The sequence below is a fragment of the Bicyclus anynana genome, chromosome 6 (assembly GCF_947172395.1).
Source record: "Bicyclus anynana chromosome 6, ilBicAnyn1.1, whole genome shotgun sequence".
NCBI lineage: Eukaryota > Metazoa > Arthropoda > Insecta > Lepidoptera > Nymphalidae > Bicyclus > Bicyclus anynana.
Window position 1 is genome coordinate 6,224,811 of NC_069088.1, and position 19,923 is coordinate 6,244,733.

The 19,923-nt window shown below is 36.1% G+C and overlaps 2 protein-coding genes across 2 annotated transcripts; one reads left to right on the plus strand and one right to left on the minus strand.

Annotated features, from left to right (window-relative positions):
• Positions 1-122: 122 nt before the first annotated feature.
• On the minus strand, positions 123-6,398 carry LOC112045991 (ER degradation-enhancing alpha-mannosidase-like protein 2). The gene is made up of 8 exons (XM_024082425.2): positions 6,042-6,398; positions 5,254-5,550; positions 4,112-4,355; positions 3,085-3,235; positions 2,576-2,755; positions 2,234-2,490; positions 1,448-1,692; positions 123-1,057 (listed from the first exon to the last, which is right to left on the minus strand). The coding sequence occupies exons 1-8, from the start codon at positions 6,143-6,145 to the stop codon at positions 361-363; spliced, it is 2,175 nt and encodes a 724-aa protein (XP_023938193.2). The 5' UTR covers positions 6,146-6,398; the 3' UTR covers positions 123-360.
• Positions 6,399-6,739: 341 nt separating this feature from the next.
• LOC112045994 (cyclin-A2) lies at positions 6,740-18,810 on the plus strand. The gene is made up of 8 exons (XM_052882276.1): positions 6,740-7,149; positions 7,351-7,652; positions 9,188-9,416; positions 10,531-10,754; positions 13,294-13,498; positions 13,976-14,132; positions 14,973-15,111; positions 16,015-18,810. The coding sequence occupies exons 1-8, from the start codon at positions 7,003-7,005 to the stop codon at positions 16,106-16,108; spliced, it is 1,497 nt and encodes a 498-aa protein (XP_052738236.1). The 5' UTR covers positions 6,740-7,002; the 3' UTR covers positions 16,109-18,810.
• The last annotated feature ends 1,113 nt before the right edge of the window (positions 18,811-19,923 follow it).

A 19,923-nucleotide genomic window follows, 5' to 3' on the forward strand; every position in this document is an offset into this window, starting at 1 on the left:
TGATATACTTCTGGAAGTATAGAAACTACGTCAATGCTAATAGGTATGCCATCTAGTGGGCACTATACGCTCATATCGTATCTAAGGCTCATATACAATACTTGATGAAGAAAATACCTATAAATTATTAATAATTTTTATTCATTACGATTTCGCTAAATAATTTCATTAATCTTACACATTTTTTAAGTCAGGATTTACCAAAATAAAAAAATGTTTTTTTTTGAAAACAAAATAAAAATAGATTTATTTCAAAGTTCAACAAACGATTGAAAAATAAATTACAAATTGAAGCAACAGAAAAAAGTTCATGATCAACCTAAGATTTTCAAACACGAAAACAACATAGAGAATTAAAGATCATAAATCCAACTGTTTCTTATTTAGGATCTCCCCGGCGATCGCTAATCTTTGCATGAACGTTGGCGCCGGGGTCAGCAAGAAATTGTATTTGCGAGTGTCGGGGTGTTTCGGGTACCTCTTCTCTTTGCGAATTCTTTCAATCATATGTTGAGGCTCACATTTCGGTTTCGACTTCCAGTCGCTGTTCAAGAAGTCTTGTATAACCTGTGGCAACATTTTCACCGCTGCCTTCGTTTTAGTGCTACTCGGCGGTTGTAATTTCTCAGTTTCAACCTTCTGCGGTACAATTATGTCATCGACTTCGACTTTTTCATTAACTATTTCAGAGACTTCCGGGACAGTTTCTTTGTCACTTTCGTTCACATTTGTATTGTTGTAATAATTGGTTATACTTTCTTTTAATTTGTCACCCAAACTTTCGTTTTCCGGTTTTTCTCTCTCACTGCCATCTATATTGACATAACCGGTCGTCGATTCTGTTTTAATGTCGTTAACCACCTGTGCGTTGCTGTGGTCAAATTGACTTAAGTCCATAATTTTAGCGGAATTCATAGGATCGTCATAATAAACTGAGTCTTTGTAATAACTGGTAGTGTTTTGCTCTGGTTCTATGGCATCTATGAGGCTCATAAAGTGGATGTTGTCTTCGTCATCTAATATTTTGTATATTCTATGCACCTCGCTAACGTTTATGCTGTAATTTAATATAGTAAAATAACCTTGGGAAATATGATTGTCGAGTTACAAAATACTTAAAGGCAGACACTATTTTTTTCTAATTGTTTCTTCTAAAAATTCTATTGACTAAAGTTTTTGTTTTGCTAAATGGAAATAATTCAAAAATTAAGAGCAGTATTCAATATCAATCGCAAAACGTCTAATATAAAAAATTTCTTATTTTTGTTTATTTAATAGTTCTTTCTGTAATTTGTCAATAAGAACTGAACGAAATGTCATGCTGTTCCCATAGATGTGTTAAGCATTCTTTGGAAAAACAAAAGGCTTTGTCTAATCTTTGGCTAAACAGAAAGTAGCTAGTCGATTAAAAAACTAATTATAGGCGAAAATGGCATATCATGCTTACCCTTGTCTGGATTCGTGGCAGCAATACAGCATCGTGGGGTCTATAGGATGCGCCTCTGTGTTGAACATGTACCCGCCCATATCCACGATACATTCCCCGTTGGGAGTGTTAATCACCGTGCCGTGCACTCCCGGGTTGTGGATGAAGTTGTCGGGATCGAACAAAAGATAGAGGTATTTAGTAGTTTCGGCCAAAAAGAAGGACTCCATTCTGTCTTCTTTGCGATGATCGCGGACATCTTTTATCTGAAATAACGCATCATTTTTTACAAATCCATTTCATTATTTGCCGAATGTACGTCGACTGAAGGACATAGGCCTTTTTAAGGACTTTCTAACGTTAGATCCGCCTACATATCACAGTCTTTGGAATTCATTATCATCTAATACTGCGATTCCAGGTGATATTCCAGCATTTGGGACCCAAATTTCATCTGTTTTTCGAACTGTGTGCCCTGCTCTATGCCACTTCAGTTTTGCGACGTTAAGTTATGTCGAATTTAAACTATTGTGAATGTATCATAGTATTGAAATAGAAAGTCAGAGTACGCCTGACTAGTTGTGAATCCTTTGACTTTAGCCTTACTTGTTCTGACTAGTGTTTGGATGAGTAGATGTAAATAGAAGAATATTAAGTACTCTCTGATAATGTAGCGCTTTCCATCTGTAAGATAATTTGAAAAATCGATCCTGTAGTTTCGGAAGCTATTCCTAATAAGCAAACATACGAGTTCACACAATCAAAACTTTTCTCTCTGCAGTATTAGTATAAAAAAATGAACAATACCGTGGCAAATCCACAAGGCGTCCTAGCGCTGTGCTGTATGCTCCTCAATATGTCCTCACCCATTTGCAACAGTATGGGGTCTCGAGTGTCCCGGTACAAGTACATGATTGACTCTATAAGCTCCGGCCTCAGCGGGTAACTTTCCCTCGAGGGCGATGCTTCTCCGGTGCCAAGGTTATACACCTCTGGTGTGAAACCATACTGCTTCCATACACTGTGGTAGTTGTGTATTATACGCATTGCTGTGGCACTTTCGCCTACAAGAAAATATGTGTAGGTATAGGCTTTTATTTGGTAAAACTATTTTTAGGCAGATTTAAGGCATATGTTTTTGTCATTCACCTATCAAGCTCAGCACACCAGGCCAGTAAGACTCTAGCGATTGGAACACCGGCAAAGTGACGTGGCCTTTCAGCATGGTGGCCCAGACATACCAATCGTCCTTCTTCAAATACTTGTCTATGACTTGGCGAGCTTCGTTGAACATTGACATCAGTTCTGGCCGCTCTAGCAGTATTGCACCTATGAAAACAAATATATGAATCATCAAAATTTTTAACATTTTTTATAACTCTTACAAAAATCGGAATTCTATACACAATATAACTCAATTCTTAACAAAATATAACTCATATACTTGGAAGAATTCTCACATTTATAAAGAAGAATTGAATTGAATTGAATCTCTGCATCAATGGATGTTGCTTTTGGCCTTTTTTTCCGATTGTGTAATTGCCGTAAGCTTCTGGGACCTCAGCAGTGTTACTGGGGCTCAGACCTTTGATCTACCATACCTTCACTGACCCTGTCTGTATAGAATACCTTTAACTTATACCTTTAACTAAATATACCTTTAACTAAATATTCGAAGTATGAGTCGACTCCGCCTCCTATGCCAGCATCCTGTGCTGTCCACCGACCAGTCATCACGTCTATATGATTACCAACTAGACCTATTGGTGATTTGTGGTGGTACAGAGCTTTCAGTGCATTGTATGCTACCTAAAAATAAATTATTTAGTACATAAATATAATTTTGCTGCATGAACATAGCTGTTTCTTTGAATACTATTTTTGTTTACAATAGATCAGGTGAAATAATGCTTATAAGTATAATTTAGAAATTCTGTCTATATTAAAGAGAGCAAGCAAATGGATAAAGTTTAAAAATGTTTGTTTTTGTGTTATGCTACTCTTCTTTAAAGGCCCAAATTCAATTTTTGTTAATAGTATTCAAAAATACATACACCTGATTTGTATTCTATAATACATCTCTTACTATAGATCAGTAGGAGCATTCAACTGAAGAAATTAGTCCAAGGAGTTTAGTACTAATACTATACTAAAGCCATTCTCGAGGAATACTGTTTACCAACAAACAAATTAAAAATGAGGGTATATATCGCTAGTCATTTCACACCTAATAATAATTATAATTAACTTGTTCTTAAATTGATGAAAATCAATTTGATTAATAAGCTTAAAACAAATAGATATAGTTAATATATTTTGTATAATGTTTTATAAAAAAACAATACATAATTTTAAATGAAAATGTTATGAAATGACATCCGTTTTCTACCCTCATTTCTAATTAAATAAATAAATATACTTAAACAATACACATTGCTATCTAAGCCCCAAAGTAAGCATACAGATTAGCTTGTGTTATGGGTACTAATTAGTTTGTTAGTAAATAGTACTCCTCGAGTAAGGCTTTAGTATAGACTAGAATAGCAGACATGTATTATTTTTTTTTCATGAATAATTGTATTTTGTGATTGTATATTATTTTATTTAATAGTCAAACATTAACTTTATCTTTAACATACCTGGCAGGATATACTACAACAATATTAAAAAGCATAACTGCCTTACCTCTTCATACAAAGGATCTCCAGTAAGCCTACTCAAAGTACCAAACTCAATGATGTATGTGCCAACACCAGCTGTGCATGTTATAGTGGTCTCGCCTGGTGGAACTCCAGACCTCAAGTTAATAGTCCCGTATGGCATGCCGGTTGTTGTGTCAAAAGCTGCGATGAGCCTCTGAGCTACATCCTCAGCAAGCCGTAAGAGGGGCCCGTTGCAGGGCCAGCCAGGTTCTAGCTTCATTCCTGATCTGAAAAAATTAGCAACCTTTTGAGAGAAACTCATTTCACAATACAATATCAGAATAGGATCATATTTTCGTAAAGAAGTCTGGTCCTGAAGAAAACTATACAAAACAGGCTGATGGCATTCATTGCCATACTAGCAGACGCTCACAAGTGCATCCACTTGGATATCACAGTTTTTCACAAATCCCACAGGAACCATGATTTAGCGGAGACCATTAGAACAATCTAATCTAATCTAATTCAAAACAACAGCAACATTTTTGCAGTAAAATCTATTTCTATTCTAAATTTCAGTCAAATCGCTTCGCAAAGGAGGAACAAACATACACATTTGTGAAAAAAACTAACAAATATACAACAAACATGTATGCATGTTTAGATTTCATTTCACTGTGTAGTATTTATATCATATACTCACTTTACATATGCTTATACAGCATACCTGTTTTGACTTATGTATCTATACAATACAAGTAAAATCAATTATAAAAAGCATTCAAATACACAATTATTTTGTTTAAGTTTTATTTTAAAAGAAAGTCTATTTACAAACTAAAACAGTCAGTTAAAATTACTTACTATGTTTAGCACTTTGTTTTTAGAAGGCTAAAATGCTATGCTATGAAGAATATTAAAATATTTATTACAATCTATACTAATATTATAAAGCTGAAGAGTTTGTTTGTTTGATTGAACGCGCTAATCTCAGGAACTACTAGTCCGATTTGAAAAATTCTTTCAGTGTTAGATAGCCCATTTATCAAGGAAGGCTATAGGCTATATATTATCCCCGTATTCCTACGGGAACGAGAACCACGCGGGTAAAACCGCGCTGCGTCAGCTATACTAATATACATTTTAAAATGACAAAAATTATGTGTGTAAAAATATTATACTCACTTGTACGACAAAAGATGGGCACTGAGCAATCCACCAATAATCCTAATATTTGTTTCAAATACTGATACATTGATGTCTGTGTCAAAGTTCTGTTTCTCCAGTACTATATCAACCACTCTATTGAATTCTGTATAGTTTCCCATGATCACTAGCATGTCTAATGTATCAATTAGGGTTAGGGAATAACTTCCCCATGTGTCCATTCCATCGCAGCTAAGCGGACGCAATTCATCATAAGGGTAGGCATACTTTAAATAGCTGTCATATGCATGTTGAAACATTTCTCTTACTTCTTCTCTGAAATAAATAAATTAATCAATTGGTAATAGGCTGTTTGGTTTAGTGGTAAGCCTATGTGGCTTTGGACCACAAAGTTCTGCATTCAAGTTGGTCTATAATGGATTTCAATTTTATGAAATTCTTAGTAAAAATTGTAAGCCTACAGTGGGGAGCACTGTTTATCTCGGAGAACTGACAGTCTGATTCATTAGTGTAGCTCACTTCTTCACTTCACTAGTGTGTAGTATTGTAAATCCAGTAGCAGGAATTGAACTCACTGTCCTTTACAGGCAGAAGGACTACTCAATAAGCCATTACATTAGCTGTCGAAATTTATTGATGTGTTATTTGTTATTACTGACTATCGAATACCAATTGAGTGATAAGCAGCAAATATTTAATAATTCGTCATTTTAAATTATAGTATATAATGATAATGGTATTAGTGGCTATGAGATAATGTAAAGAATAAATCCACTGAAATGTACATAGGAGTATGTATGGCTTACCTTAGTTTTAAAATATCATCTTTAGTATATTCTCTTATTGATAAGCATATGCTACACTTAAGAGTTAAAATTATAATAATATTAATAAATAATTTGTTATACATAGTGACTATTTGTACACACACAAAACACAATATTTACTTAGCACGTTAACATTAGTAACAAATTACTTCATTTTTGTTATTTAACTATTCAAACAATATTACACAAAAACGATTCACTAAAATGTATGTATTTATAATTTACTATTTTTTATAGATCAATTCAATGTTTTACAAATAAAACCCAAGAATTCAAGAAATCCAATGGAAATGAAAATAATGAAATTCAAATCGACAGATTGACGTTGACGTGCTGACCGCTGACGATTGACGGAAAATTGACAGTCACACTTGACAGATACAAAAACAAAATATTTTATTTTGATATGGATCATGAGTTCAGGGTTGTTAACATTCTGAGCCTAGTATGAACTTTTAATAATGTTTATAACACTAACATGTTTATTCACAAATTATCCGAGTTCAATCTAAAACATAATTTTTATCAAATTACAGTTAGAAAAGTTACATTATCGCATTTACTGTTCAAATAAAATAATAGTAGGTTATCTATCTCTAGGGATTTGTCTCAGGTGGAATATCATTGGTCGGAATTTAAAATGTTATAGACAATATAGATTAACGTAAACTGCAACAGCTGAAAATGCCAAAAAATGAAAAAAATGCCAAAATGTCTGTTGTCCGTTGAGGTTGCATTGCAATTTGTGTAGTTTTCGAGGGTGAATTTAATTTAAAACTAAATGTTTCTTAAACTACACACAATTTTGAACTAAATTCATTCATTCCTCGTGTTAAATTGCAACCATATTCTCGTTCTGTTCAGTTTGAGGCGTTCTCTGCATTTTCGCCCGCATAGTTAATAAAGTTTTGTTTGTACGAAATTACACGGAAGCGGGAAAATGGCAGCGTTTAGAATTCACGAGGATCAAGAAAATGCTGCGTTAGGCTTAAGAAAAGATGCTGATGTGTTCGCAGCCGCCACGCAGCGTCGCGCTCTCGGAGACCTCGGCCAGTTTGCCTGCCTACAGAATAGAACAAAAAAACATGTAAGTATAGATAAAAAGGTTCATTTTATTTGCAATACAACATTATTTCATCATGCGTACATGTATAAAGCTTCCTTTTATGCGTAATTCGTTTATCGGCGCTATTTATTTTCTTTGTAATTACTATTTTTTTACCACAAAAACCGTTGTCAGTGATCTCATTCGAAATGTTCTAAACATTATTTTCAATTTGATTTGTAGGCCGGATTGACGAATGTACCCAGCAAGGGTCAAGATGAGAACAGAACGATGCGTCAAATAAAAAACGAGAAGAATATCGTTCCACCTGTAGCTCAGTTTCGCGCGTTTAGCGTTTACGAAGACAAGGACAAACCATCAGAAAACGAAGTTAAGAAACGAGAACCCACGTTCAAGCCTTTCGTAGCTAAAGAGATAAGAAAGGACAGCTTCTTTATCAATGCAGCAGAGAACGTCAAGGCACTATGTGCACAGGTGGAAAAGAAGAAGGAACCGGAAGTCAAAAAAGAGGCTGAACCAATTAAGTAAGTATTACACATATCATCATCATCTTTAGCATATTCTCTCTCACTGTTGAGCATGAGTCTCCTCACAGAATGAGAGCGCTTATTATAGTAATAGTCCACCATGCTAGGGGGATCTAGACTTTACACACATAGAAAGATTAGAAAATTCTGATGTGTGTAGGTTATAAGACAAATCTTAGCATTCCATGGATTCACCGTGCAGGTGCCGTGTCCATCGCGTGGTAGAGAGAAAAACACCAAGCAAAGTCCAGGACTTGTGACTACTGGTTGTAGGGTTAAGGAATTCCTTGACGATCACAACATGTTACATATAGATAACAGTGTTTGTCTTTTACCGAAATATGTAATATTTAATTTCTTATAATTCACTTAACTGAAAAGTTGGAGGTGCATGCCCCAGAATGGATTCAAACCGTTACCCTACGAATTGAAGGCAGAGTTCATATGGGCTATTACACATGTACTTGTGGTATATTACAGAAATGTACAGTAATAATGATGGCCATTAACTTGTTGGTGTTACATCCTTTAGTCATTATCATTAATCTCTGATAGTGATTGCTACAGTCAAACATTGTCACCTAAAGTTTGCCATCCCACATTGGAGCAGCAAATATATGTCATTTCATCCAAAATAAGTGGGAAGGAGACTAGATGATTTAGATGATATTATCATAATTTGAACTAATTCACATAACATAAACATTCACGCCACATCTACTGAACCAAATTAGCTGAATATTGGTATTGAGATATATTATAGCCTCGATTAACACATAGGGTACTTTTTATCCTGAAAAAATTCATGGTTCCCAAAGGAATTTGTGAAATACTAAATACCACGCCGACGAAGTCGCGGGCGTCCGCTAGTATTAATTATATACTGTTATTAAAAATTCTACAAAAACAAAGGTACTTTAATGATGGTCAAATAAAAAAGTTTATAATTTGACATCATCATCATCAATAACAGCCCATGGACATGACCTCTTGCACGGACTTCGTAAACACAATGGTCTCCAGCCCCCAGCATTCAATGGATCCTGCAACCACCTGACCACTTCAACCCTGATCACAAACCTGACCACTTCTGGGCTTTTCATTGCAGCACCTTTGGATCCCAATGCCCATTAGTACTTCAAACTATGTGGCCTGCCAATTGCATGCATTTAAAGAAAGTGTGTACTGCTTTGTCTAGTTATGCAAAATTACATTATATATTAAAGCCATATTCAATGTGCACTGTTTACCACCAAACAAATTTGAAATTACAGTAGTAAATATAGGTCATTTTATAACTCATTTATTTTAAATTATGTATTTATCTTTTTTTAACTGTTATTCTAAATATATTACCTATTCTAAATGTTCTAAACATATTAATCAAATGTATTTTCAATAATGTAAGAACAAGTTAATTAAAATTATTATTAGGATTGAAATGACTAGCAATTTATACTGTCATTTCAATTTGTTTGTTGGTAAAGAAACATCGACTATGGCTTAAATATAGTTGTTTTAATCTCCTACAGGCTTCCATTAAAAGAACAGAAAGAAACAGAAGAAAAAGAGAATGTTGTTGTGGAGTCACCTATGTCAGTGGTTGACTCTAGCATCCTGTCCATGTCAATCTCAAAGAATGAAAGTCAGATTGATGCAGATAACGATGGGGACACCACTAAGGCCCAGACTGATCGGGAGATGTTCTTCCATGTGGTGGAATATAGACAAGACATCTATGATTACATGAGAAGTATTGAGGTAGTATAAAAACTAGTGTTATACAAAAGAAGGGACAAAATATCTTTACTTTGAATTTTGGGTGTCTGCTAGTTCTATAATTTTAGATACTTTAGTTTTGTTACAAGCCTCTTTGATAGGAATATTGGTCATATTTAAAAATATATGGCAAATATTCTTTTTTAAAAAAGAAAAGAAATGCAGTCTAAAATGTAAGTGCAAATCATCAGACTTTGATAACTCTCACTTATAAGTGACTAATATATTCACATCAATAAACCAAATAGAAGGAAATAAAAGAGCATAAACTGAAAAGCACTTATAAAGTGGTACCTAGGTGCTACAAGTACTCTACATACATACATATAGTACAGTATATTATATACTCATATTGGTATTCTGCTATATACTCTTTAGGAAGCTAAAGTCTATGGTAATGAAAACAAGCCAGGGTTTGGGTTTGTAGGTAACTAAATATTGCTAGGTATTATGCCATGTTACTGAAATGCATAGAGAGAAAAAAAACATACATACAGCCGAACATAAAACCTCCTCCTTTTTGAAAGTCGGTTAATTAGGTTTTGAGATCAGCATCACACCCAAATTCAAGAAAACAATTGTCTGTAGTTTTTTGAGAGGGAAAAGGTAAACACTAATAAATATAATTTATGTCCTTACACGACACACAGCTATAAAATTGATTCTCAATACATACATGTGGAATTTTTATTCAAATTAACTAACACATTGGTTAAATTATTTATTACTTATTACTTAATTGATGTTTTGCTGTTCCGGCTCAGGAATCAATTATTTCTAGATATTGTTTTTTTTACATATTTGAACAAAAATACTTACAAATGAAAAATAACTTCATCTTTTAATAAACCAGAAGTTGTCGAGCATTTTTTATGCCATTCAAGTACACAAATTGGCATTTTTAGGGAATTCTTTACTCAACAAAAACAATTACCATAAAGAAACATTGATTCTATAGAAACAGGTTTTATAAATGCATTCGATCGTTGATCTTATACTTTGACAGATAGGTAACGTTCAGCATGGCAGGTCCCTTTGTAATTAGTCTGTGCTTAAATATAAAAAAAAATATATTTGTCATAATTTCCAATTTTAGGTAAAGAACAGAGCCAACCCACGCTACATGCGTAAACAGCCAGATATTACATACGTCATGAGGTCTATTCTCGTTGACTGGCTGGTGGAAGTATGTGATGAGTACGGACAACAAAGTGAGACCCTGCACTTGGCTGTGTCATATGTAGACCGGTTCCTGTCGTATATGAGTGTAGTACGCACCAAGCTGCAGCTTGTAGGCACTGCGGCAACTTATATTGCCTCGTAAGTACAACTTCTTGGTTTTTTTACTTGCAACACTGGGCTACTCATCTTTAAATTCTTAGATTATTCTTTTTCTTTACTGTACTGCCATAAAAAAGCAAATATAGGTTGACGAGATGAATTATTAATCGTAAGCTATAGTTACACGACGTATGGAATCCAGCTGTGGGGATCTGCATGCGAATCCAACATTACCATTATTCAAAGAGCTCAGAATTATGTATTGAAGCAAGTGTCAAACGCGCCTTGGTTTCTGAAAATACCAGAAATTCACGAGTATCTACAAATGCCAACAGTGAAAGAAGAAATAAAATCTAGTAACAACAACTACAAAGCTAGACTCAAAAACCATCCGAACCACCTGGCTGTTCAATTAACAATACCACAGGCGATACGGCGATTGAAAAGACGGCAAATACTTGATTAAAAGCCATATATGACACTTACATGGAGCTGCTCCCGCTGGGGACAGCTCCATGTAAGTGTCATCTACAACAGCTCTGCTCATAGTCTGCCGACTGATTGCATGAGATAAACAGAACAAAAAAAAAAAAAAAAAACACAACACACTCTTACTTCTAAGAAATTTCAAGTAATAAGTTTCATTATTTATCACAGATCTTGATCACGTGACCTGTTGATAGCAAATGTCATTCCCATACTTTTTTCTAGTTTTTAACCGACTTCCAAAAAGGAGGAGGTTCTACGTTCGGCTGTATGTATGTTTTTTTTTTTTTTTTTTATGTATGTCCAGCGATAATTCCGTCATTTGTGGACCGATTTTGAAAATTCTTTTTTTGTTTTGAAGGGTTTCATTCCAGGGTGGTCCCATTTTTTTCATGTCAGGATCTGATGATGGCATCCTGGAGAAATCGAGGGGAACTTTCGAAAATTGTAGGGACGGCTAGTACGTTTGTTAGTGTTTCCATAAGGTATTTTAAACCACTACACTTTTATGAAGGTCTGGAGTTGGTCTGATGATGGAGCCGAAACACAGACGATGGAACTCGTCAACGATTTACAGCAGGTACCTTTTGTTTGGGCTTCATTTATTTGTATTGATGAGAACTTTCCACCTAGATGGGTTGTGACTGTATTAAGGGTCTGATGATGAAGACGAATGACAGTTAAGAGAACTCCTCAACGGTTCACAGTGGCTACCTTGTGTTTGGACTAGATAAATTTGTATTGATGAGAACTTTCCACCTAGATGGGTTGTGACTGTATTAGGGGTCTAGTGATGAAGACGAAGGATAGTTAAGGGAACTCCTCAACGGTTCACAGTAGCTACCTTGTGTTTTGACTTGATAATTTTGTATTGATGAGAAATTTCCACCTAGATGGGTTGTGACTGTATCAGAGGTCTGGTGACGAAGATGAAGGAGAGTTAAGGGAACTCCTCGACGGTTCACAGTAGCTACCTTGTGTTTGGACTTGATGAGAATGTGACTGCATAGGGGGTCTGGTGATGAAGACGGAGGACAGTCATCTTTCACGATTTTCTGAATATTCATATTACGTGTGGATAAAGGGGGAGTGAAATTTTGTATATGAGTTAGGGTAGTACTTTTAAAGTTGGGATTGTAGGACTTAGATACTTATCAAAAGAAAATAACGTTTCAACTAATTGCTTATTAATTTTTGTTCACACTCAGTAGGTGTGCTAACACTAAAAATTAAGAAATAAAAATTTTAATAAAAAAAAATTCAACCGACTTCCAACTAAATAATTAACCTAAACTAAAAAGCAAAAAATAACATCTTACCTATGTGCTACCTTCTGATCAGTTTGAAGGCGGTGCCAATCCAGTGTCATGTTTTAATTAAAGCCGTTTCTGAAAGAACCACAGAAATTTTGTAATTTAAACGGCTTAAATTAAAACATCACTGGCTTGGCACCGCCTTCAAACTGATCAGAAGGTAGCACATAGGTAAGATGTTATTTTTTGCTTTTTAGTTTAGGTTAATTATTTAGTTGGAAGTCGGTTGAATTTTTTTTTATTAAAATTTTTTGAAGCATTAGCGATCATAGAAAAAGAATCGACATGCCACTTGGCTAGGGGGGCAGGTAGTTAGACTGTTGTTGTGTATTGTCCATTTTTTTTTTTTTTTATTCTTTACAAGTTAGCCCTTGACTACAATCTCACCTGATGGTAAGTGATGATGCAGTCTAAGATGGAAGCGGGCTAACTTGTTAGGAGGAGGATGAAAATCCACACCCCTTTCGGTTTCTACACGGCATCGTACCGGAACGATAAATCGCTTGGCGGTTAGTTACCACCCTACCGGCAAAGACGTCTTTGCCGGTAGGGTGGTAACTAGCCGCGGCCGAAGCCTCCCACCAGCCAGACCTGGACAAATTAAGAAAATCTCAAGCTGTCCAGCCGGGGATCGAACCCAGGACCTCCGTCTTGTAAATCCACCGCGCAAACCACTGCGCTACGGAGACCGTCATGTTTTATAGATCTCTGCTGGATCATGCCTAGGCCTATAGTAGACCTTCATTGAAGAAAATTAACATCTTTTGTATCTAATACAGGAAATATGAAGAGGTGTTTCCCCCAGAAGTGGCAGAGTTCGTCTACATAACCGACGACACGTACACCAAGCGCGAGGTGCTGCGCATGGAGCACCTCATCCTCAAGGTGCTGTCCTTCGACCTGTCCACACCCACTGCGCTCGCCTTCCTCTCGCACTTCTGCATATCTAACGGATACTCCAAGAAGATATTCCACATGGCTGCTGTAAGTCTATTAACTAACTATTAAGTTACTAATAACTCTGGGTTATTGCTGAACCAGAATCACGTGCAATAGAGACACCTCTCAAGTTTTTTTTTTAATACTTAATAGACTTGCATTTGACTACAATCATGCCTGGTGGAAAGCAATGATGAGGTCTAGGTTGGAGCACGCTTGCCTAGAAATTGCCTATTCACTATTGCCTTAAAGGTGCACAAATCACAAAGTGTGAAACAGAATCAGGAAGAGCATTCCACATCTTCGCTGTTCTTATTAGAAACATCGATGTGTAACGTTTTGTGATAAATTGACTAGACATCAATGTAATTTTAAAACAATCAAACATCAATTCTATAGATGCAAGTTGTTTGATCATGATCCAATAGTTTTGACAGAGGGATAACCTCTAGCGAAGCAGGTCAGGTATAGAAGGTAATCGGTCTGAGATTGTTAATGATGATGTTTTACTTTGGTTTCCAGTACATAGCCGAGCTGTCACTGCTGGAGGCGGAGCCCTACCTGCAGTACAAGCCGTCGATGATCGCGGCCGCCGCGCTCGTCACCGCGCGCCACTGCCTGCTGTGCGAGCGGCAGGACTGCTGCGACGGAGCCGCCACCAAGCATTGTGCTGACGTCGGTGTGTAGAATTTATTTTTATTCTCGTTTAAAAACCTCTAACCAACAGACGAACGGCTCAATGTCGAATGACAGATTGCCGAGTAACAGTGTAAGAGAAAGGAGAAAAAAAAATTCTCATTTAAAGAACTAAGTCATAAAAGTGACTATGTAGGTCTCGTAGGGCTACACAATATTGATGGATGATTTCTGAAGATTTTGTCTGATTCCGATGAGACCATTCCAGGAGTACACTCATCAAACAAAAAAGACTTATTCAAATCGGTTCAGGTGAGACAAAATTATTCAGATCTTTCCAGTGGTTTGGGCTGTGCGTTGATAGATCACTATGTCAGTCAGTCACCTTTGAGCTTTATATATTTAGATTCATTAGTTACAATATTCAATTCAATACCAACGTTCGGAACCCTCGTCACGCGTGTTAAACTCGCACTTGTCTGGTTTTTTAAAATGTGTTTTACCGGCATCAGTATGTTGCTTGTAAAGTCTGGTTACTCTGTCGCCCTTAGAGAGTCGTTCCGCCCATTTACTCTGCTTCTGCCTTCGGGCCCCATCAATCGATGCTTCTGCGCTCGCCCAAACCCCCCAGGACCGCCGCTGAGGTCCCATAAGGAGCCTACGGCACTTACACAATCAGAAAAAGAGCAACTGTTGAGTTTCTTGCCGGTATCTTCTCAGCAGAACCTGCCTTCCGAACTGGTGGTAGAGTCTTTACAAATAGTCAACTGACGTGTCAAAAGTGCTTGTAAACTGAGCCTACTTGAAATAAATGATTTTTGATTTTGATTTGAAAAAGAAAAGGTTACTCTGTGATGCTACTATAGTGCTCTTTCTGTGGCAGCATGGCCGGAGGAGCTGGCGACACACTCGGGCTACGCGCTGGCCGACCTGACGGCGTGCGCGCGCGAGCTGAGCCGCTCGCACGCGCACGCGCCGCACCAGCCCTACCAGTCCATCATCGACAAGTACAAGAACAACAAGTGAGTGCCAACGTCAGAACAATCACTATCTTCTAATTTTTTTTTCTTTTGTAAAATCTGCTCAGAAGCAATAAGCCATTTATGTATCTTATAGCTCTATAATAGCTCTATCATTCAGAGATTTTGACGACCTCCGTGGCGCAGTGGTATGCGCGGTGGATTTACAAGACGGAGGTCCTGGGTTCAATCCCCGGCTGGGCCGATTGAGGTTTTCTTAATTGGTCCAGGTCTGGCTGGTGGGACGCTTAGGCCGCGGCTAGTTACCACCCTACCTACAAAGACGTACCGCCAAGCGATTTAGCGTTCCGGTACGATGTCGTGTAGAAACCGAAAGGAGTGTGGATTTTCATCCTCCTCCTAACAAGTTAGCCCGCTTCCATCTTAGACTGCATTATCACTTACCATCAGTTGAGATTGTAGTCAAGGGCTAACTTGTATAGAATAAAATAAAAATGAAAAAAAAATAATAAAAAAAGGTTTCTTTGGGGGCTATTAGCAAACCATTTTCGGCTCACTTTTAGCTAGTTTTTTTGTTAGATTGTCTCCCACAACAAAGTAAGCTTATAAGTACGTTTCATTTGTTTAGAAAAAAAGCCCCTGAACCTTATCATATGATTTGATTTAATTGTTCATGACTAACAACCCATATACGAGTCACTGCTGAGCTCGAGTCTCCTCTCAGAATGAGAGGGGTTAGGCCAAATAGTCCACACCACACTGGCCCAATGCGGATTGGCAGACTTCACACACATAGAGAACTTTTTTTTTCTTCACTTTTTGAGACACATGATATTTAATTTCCTTAAATGCACATGACTGAAAAGTTAGAGGTGCATGCCCCGGACCGGATTCGATTCTACACTTTAGAATTATTTTTTTATTATATTCATGTTTTTGTTTCAGATTCGACTGTGTGTCCACAATCGAAGCCAAGCCAATGTTCCCAGTAGCGAAGTACCAAGCGCCAGTGCCGACTCGACCGGCGCCGGCGAGCTAGTTTAACTGTGTCTTAGCCTATGTTACACTAAACAATTGTTTCCTATTGGATGGAGATCTAAATTTATTGCAGACTGATAATACGGTAACTAAAAAGGCATAATGTAACTAATATATAAAGGCATAATGTTTTTGTGTCTTACAGTCTGCAAGCTTTAGTAGTGGGACAATATTTTGTTTTAGATTAATGAACATGCTAATAATAGATCTTGTCCAATTCAGAGAGGCCAATGTTAATTAACTAACTTTTTCCAGTTTGCTATCTATGGCAATGTTTTTCCATGAATGTTCCTTGAACAAATTTTGTTTTTTTTTATTATTTATTTTGATGCATGCCCCGAGACAATTTTAATTTATTAAATAAATAAGTTTCGATAAAAACTGTTCCAATTTAGTTTTTATGTGGTATAACCTTCCACAGAAGAATTCCTGGAATCCAAATTAGATCACATATATTCCAAGGCTCTGAATTCCAGCTGCTAAAAAGAAATTTCAGATTTTAGTATTGTAATCCTCAGACTCATTTTGATACAAAATGAAAATTATACAGTGTATTAATGTGGTGTTCAATTTTAGCATTTATTAAAATTAAGAATTCTGTGACAATATTCTGTAATGTTTATTAGAGAAGTCATATTTTTGTTAAATAGTTTTAGATGTAATAACTGAGACTAAAATAAGAAATGCGTGCTTGCTTGGTGTTTTTAGGATTTGATATAAAAACTATTTATATAATTTTCCGCGACTGTCTTCATTGCTCTTCGAGTTCCCGCAGACTTTTCATTGGGCGATTTTGTTGGGTTGCTTTTAGTAGTCTTATTGACTACGGAAAGTTGAAAGACTAGCAAACTTGAGAAAAACAGTATTTTTGTGATATCGCTTGGTGTTTTATAGATTTTATTTAAAAAGCATTTTTTAATGTTCCGCGACTGTCTACATTGCTCTTAGAGTTGCCGCAGACCACATCTTTTTTTTTATTTTCTTGGGCTGCTTTTAGTAGTCTGATTGACTACGGAAACTTAGACTACCAAACTTCGGGTAAACAGTACTTTTGTGATATAGCTTGGTGTTTTTAGATTTCATTTAAAAAGTATTTTTTTAATGTTTTGCGACTGTCTACATTGCTCTTCTAGTTACCGCAGACAATAAACTTTGTATTGATTTTGTTGGGTTGCTTTAAGTAGTCTGATTGACTACGGAAAGTGAGACTAACAAACTTGAGGTAAAAATTATTTTTGTGATATTGATGTTGATGTGTTGACCTTTACATTTATTTTGCAATTTCATGTTGTGGCACCAACAAAAGTCATCTAAAAGAAACAGGTCTGCGATGTCTGTAATTTGTATTTAAGTTTTCATTTTATACGGAAGACCAAACTATATTATAATAATTTACAATTTTATTTGACTGATAAACATAATTTGCGTATGTTAGTGTGTAGGGACTCTCAGATCGCATGGTATAATTTTTAGTAGAATGCACAAAGTGTTTGACTAGGGTAAGCTATGGAAGGTAGGTTAACAAAACACATTAGGCATAGTGGGTATTTTTGGTTATGTGCAACTTCACTAATTGGGAGTTACTCCAGTTATGTCGATAGCGGAAAGATCACGTAAAACAGGATATATATTACCTCCAAAATTATAAATATTTAAAAAAAATCAGTTAAAACTTTACTTTTCACCGTTGTGTTCAAGTTTTCGTTTCGTCTTCCGTATCTATCATTCTGGTAGCTGAAAAGTTGGGAACTGTTGTAATTCGCTATTTTGTAGTTAATAAAGATTAATAATTATAATCAATAAAATAATTGTAATTGTTTTGTGATGCGATTCTCTTGTGGACCAATTAATGATAATGGATGAACTAGATATAGCAAATACTAAAAAATTTAAAATACTTGTCATGTTATGGACCAATTTGCTAGCTAATTATGATAGTTTACAACGATAATTAAAAAAATAATATTTTGTTAGATAAGACATAATATGGCGGTAGTTTAAAATTATTTGGTAACTGTTAGCGTAATTATTATTAACTAGCGGACGCCCGCGACTTCGTCCGCGTGGAAATCAATAAACTTGCAATCCCTATTTCACCATTTAAGGGGTGACTTGGGGTTGAAAGGACTTTCCATACAAATTTACAACCCTTATTCCCCCCTCCCCCCTCTTCTCACTTTATTTTCGCAATAAAAAGTATTCTATAACCTCCGTATTATGGTCTTAAACGGTGCCAAGTTTCATTTGAATTCATTCAGTAGTTTCAGCGTGATGCCCGAATAACATAAAAACACGGACAGACAGACAAAAAATCGAACAAAAAATATTTTTGGCTTCAGTAGCGATTGTATAATGCCACCCAACAAAAATTTTCAAAATTATCTTCAATGACCAGAATTGGACCTGCTACAGTTTTATTATAAGTATAGATTTTAAACGGATGAACGATACTGCACTTAGCATCTAAAAGAGTAGGTATTTTATAGTGTGATTTAGCGACATTGACTATGTATGGCGTAATGTTAATTTTAAAATACCAATAATTCTTAGCGTATATTTTCACGTTTGTTAGTAAATTATTATTATTTTTTTTGAGATATAAGGTATGTTTTTAGGTTTGATAAGTAGTTTTTAATTTAATTTAATATAATAAAGTTCATATTTTTTTCTCATACTAGTAATAATATAAAATTATAAAAATAACCGGCGTTTTCTTTGAACCTTTTTTTGCCCTCGACGAAGTGTTGACACAGTATGCCTTAATGGTCGTCTTCCTTTGGAATGCAGTGAAAGCGCAGAGTTCGTCTGTGACGTACAAGTTCCTTTTAAGTTTGCTGCCATTCGATTATGGGTCCTATGATGTATGTTGTAAAGCTTCAAATAATCTTTGTAGATATTTTGTGTGCTAGACGAAGATTCATATCTATTTGGAGACCTTACGCGCTGTATTGAAGTCTAGTTTAAAATCTATATCATGTTATCTAAGATTAAAGGTAAAAATAGAGGATTTCAGAATTTAGATACTCTAGCTGCTTTTATAGTGAGGTTGTTTACCTTCACTTAGTCTGAGTATGAGCCCTGGTATTGGTAAAGAATTAACTTTTAAAATACTCAACGCACGTCATATACAACCGTCAGTGGATATGACCTCTGCCTCCGATTCCGGAGGGTGTGGGTTCGAATCCGGGTATGCACTTCCAACTTTTCAGTTGTCTGCATTTTAAGAAATTAAATATTACGTGTCTCAAATGGTAAAGGAAAAACATCGTGAGGAAACCTGCATACCAGAGAATTTTCTTAATTCTCTGCGTGCGTGAAGTCTGCCAATCCGTATTGGGCCAGCGGCAGCGTGGTGGACTATTGGCCTAACCCCTCTCATTCTGGGAGGAGACTCGAGCCCTGCAGTGAGCCGAATATGGGTTGATAATGATAATGGTGAATGACGTAAGATAAGAGTAATTAATGCTAGCCACTCACCATCCAATAAGTTCAAGTGTCTACAGCGCTTACGGCAGGACATCCGATAAAACTGATCGTGTGTTGGTTGCGATGTGTATAACATCATTCAGATCGCGACTAACACACGCTCAGTTTTATCGAATGGAATGGAATTCGAAAATCTAATTACCTAGGTATTTGAGCTAAATTTACGGGGGGGAGTTACAAAGTTGCAAAATAAAATGGCTGTGATCCAGTGAACTTCACAACTTCAACAAAATCAAAATTCATTTATTTCAAGTAGACTTAGTTTACAAGCACTTTTAAAACTTAAAGGTTGACTATTAGTAAAGTGTAGGTACCTACCTACCACCGGTT

What these genes read in the sequence shown, in the direction of transcription:
- LOC112045991 (XM_024082425.2), bottom strand. Translation starts at nt 6,145, where the DNA reads ATGTATAACAAATTATTTATTAATATTATTATAATTTTAACTCTTAAG. An exon ending in GATGATATTTTAAAACTAAG is followed by an intron (nt 5,551 to 6,041) that starts GTAAGCCATACA and finishes TATTTATTTCAG; the next exon opens with AGAAGAAGTAAGAGAAATGT. An exon ending in GAGATCCTTTGTATGAAGAG is followed by an intron (nt 3,236 to 4,111) that starts GTAAGGCAGTTA and finishes ATTTATTTTTAG; the next exon opens with GTAGCATACAATGCACTGAA.
- LOC112045994 (XM_052882276.1), top strand. Translation starts at nt 7,003, where the DNA reads ATGGCAGCGTTTAGAATTCACGAGGATCAAGAAAATGCTGCGTTAGGC. An exon ending in ATTACATGAGAAGTATTGAG is followed by an intron (nt 9,417 to 10,530) that starts GTAGTATAAAAA and finishes TTCCAATTTTAG; the next exon opens with GTAAAGAACAGAGCCAACCC. An exon ending in CAAGCATTGTGCTGACGTCG is followed by an intron (nt 14,133 to 14,972) that starts GTGTGTAGAATT and finishes TTTCTGTGGCAG; the next exon opens with CATGGCCGGAGGAGCTGGCG.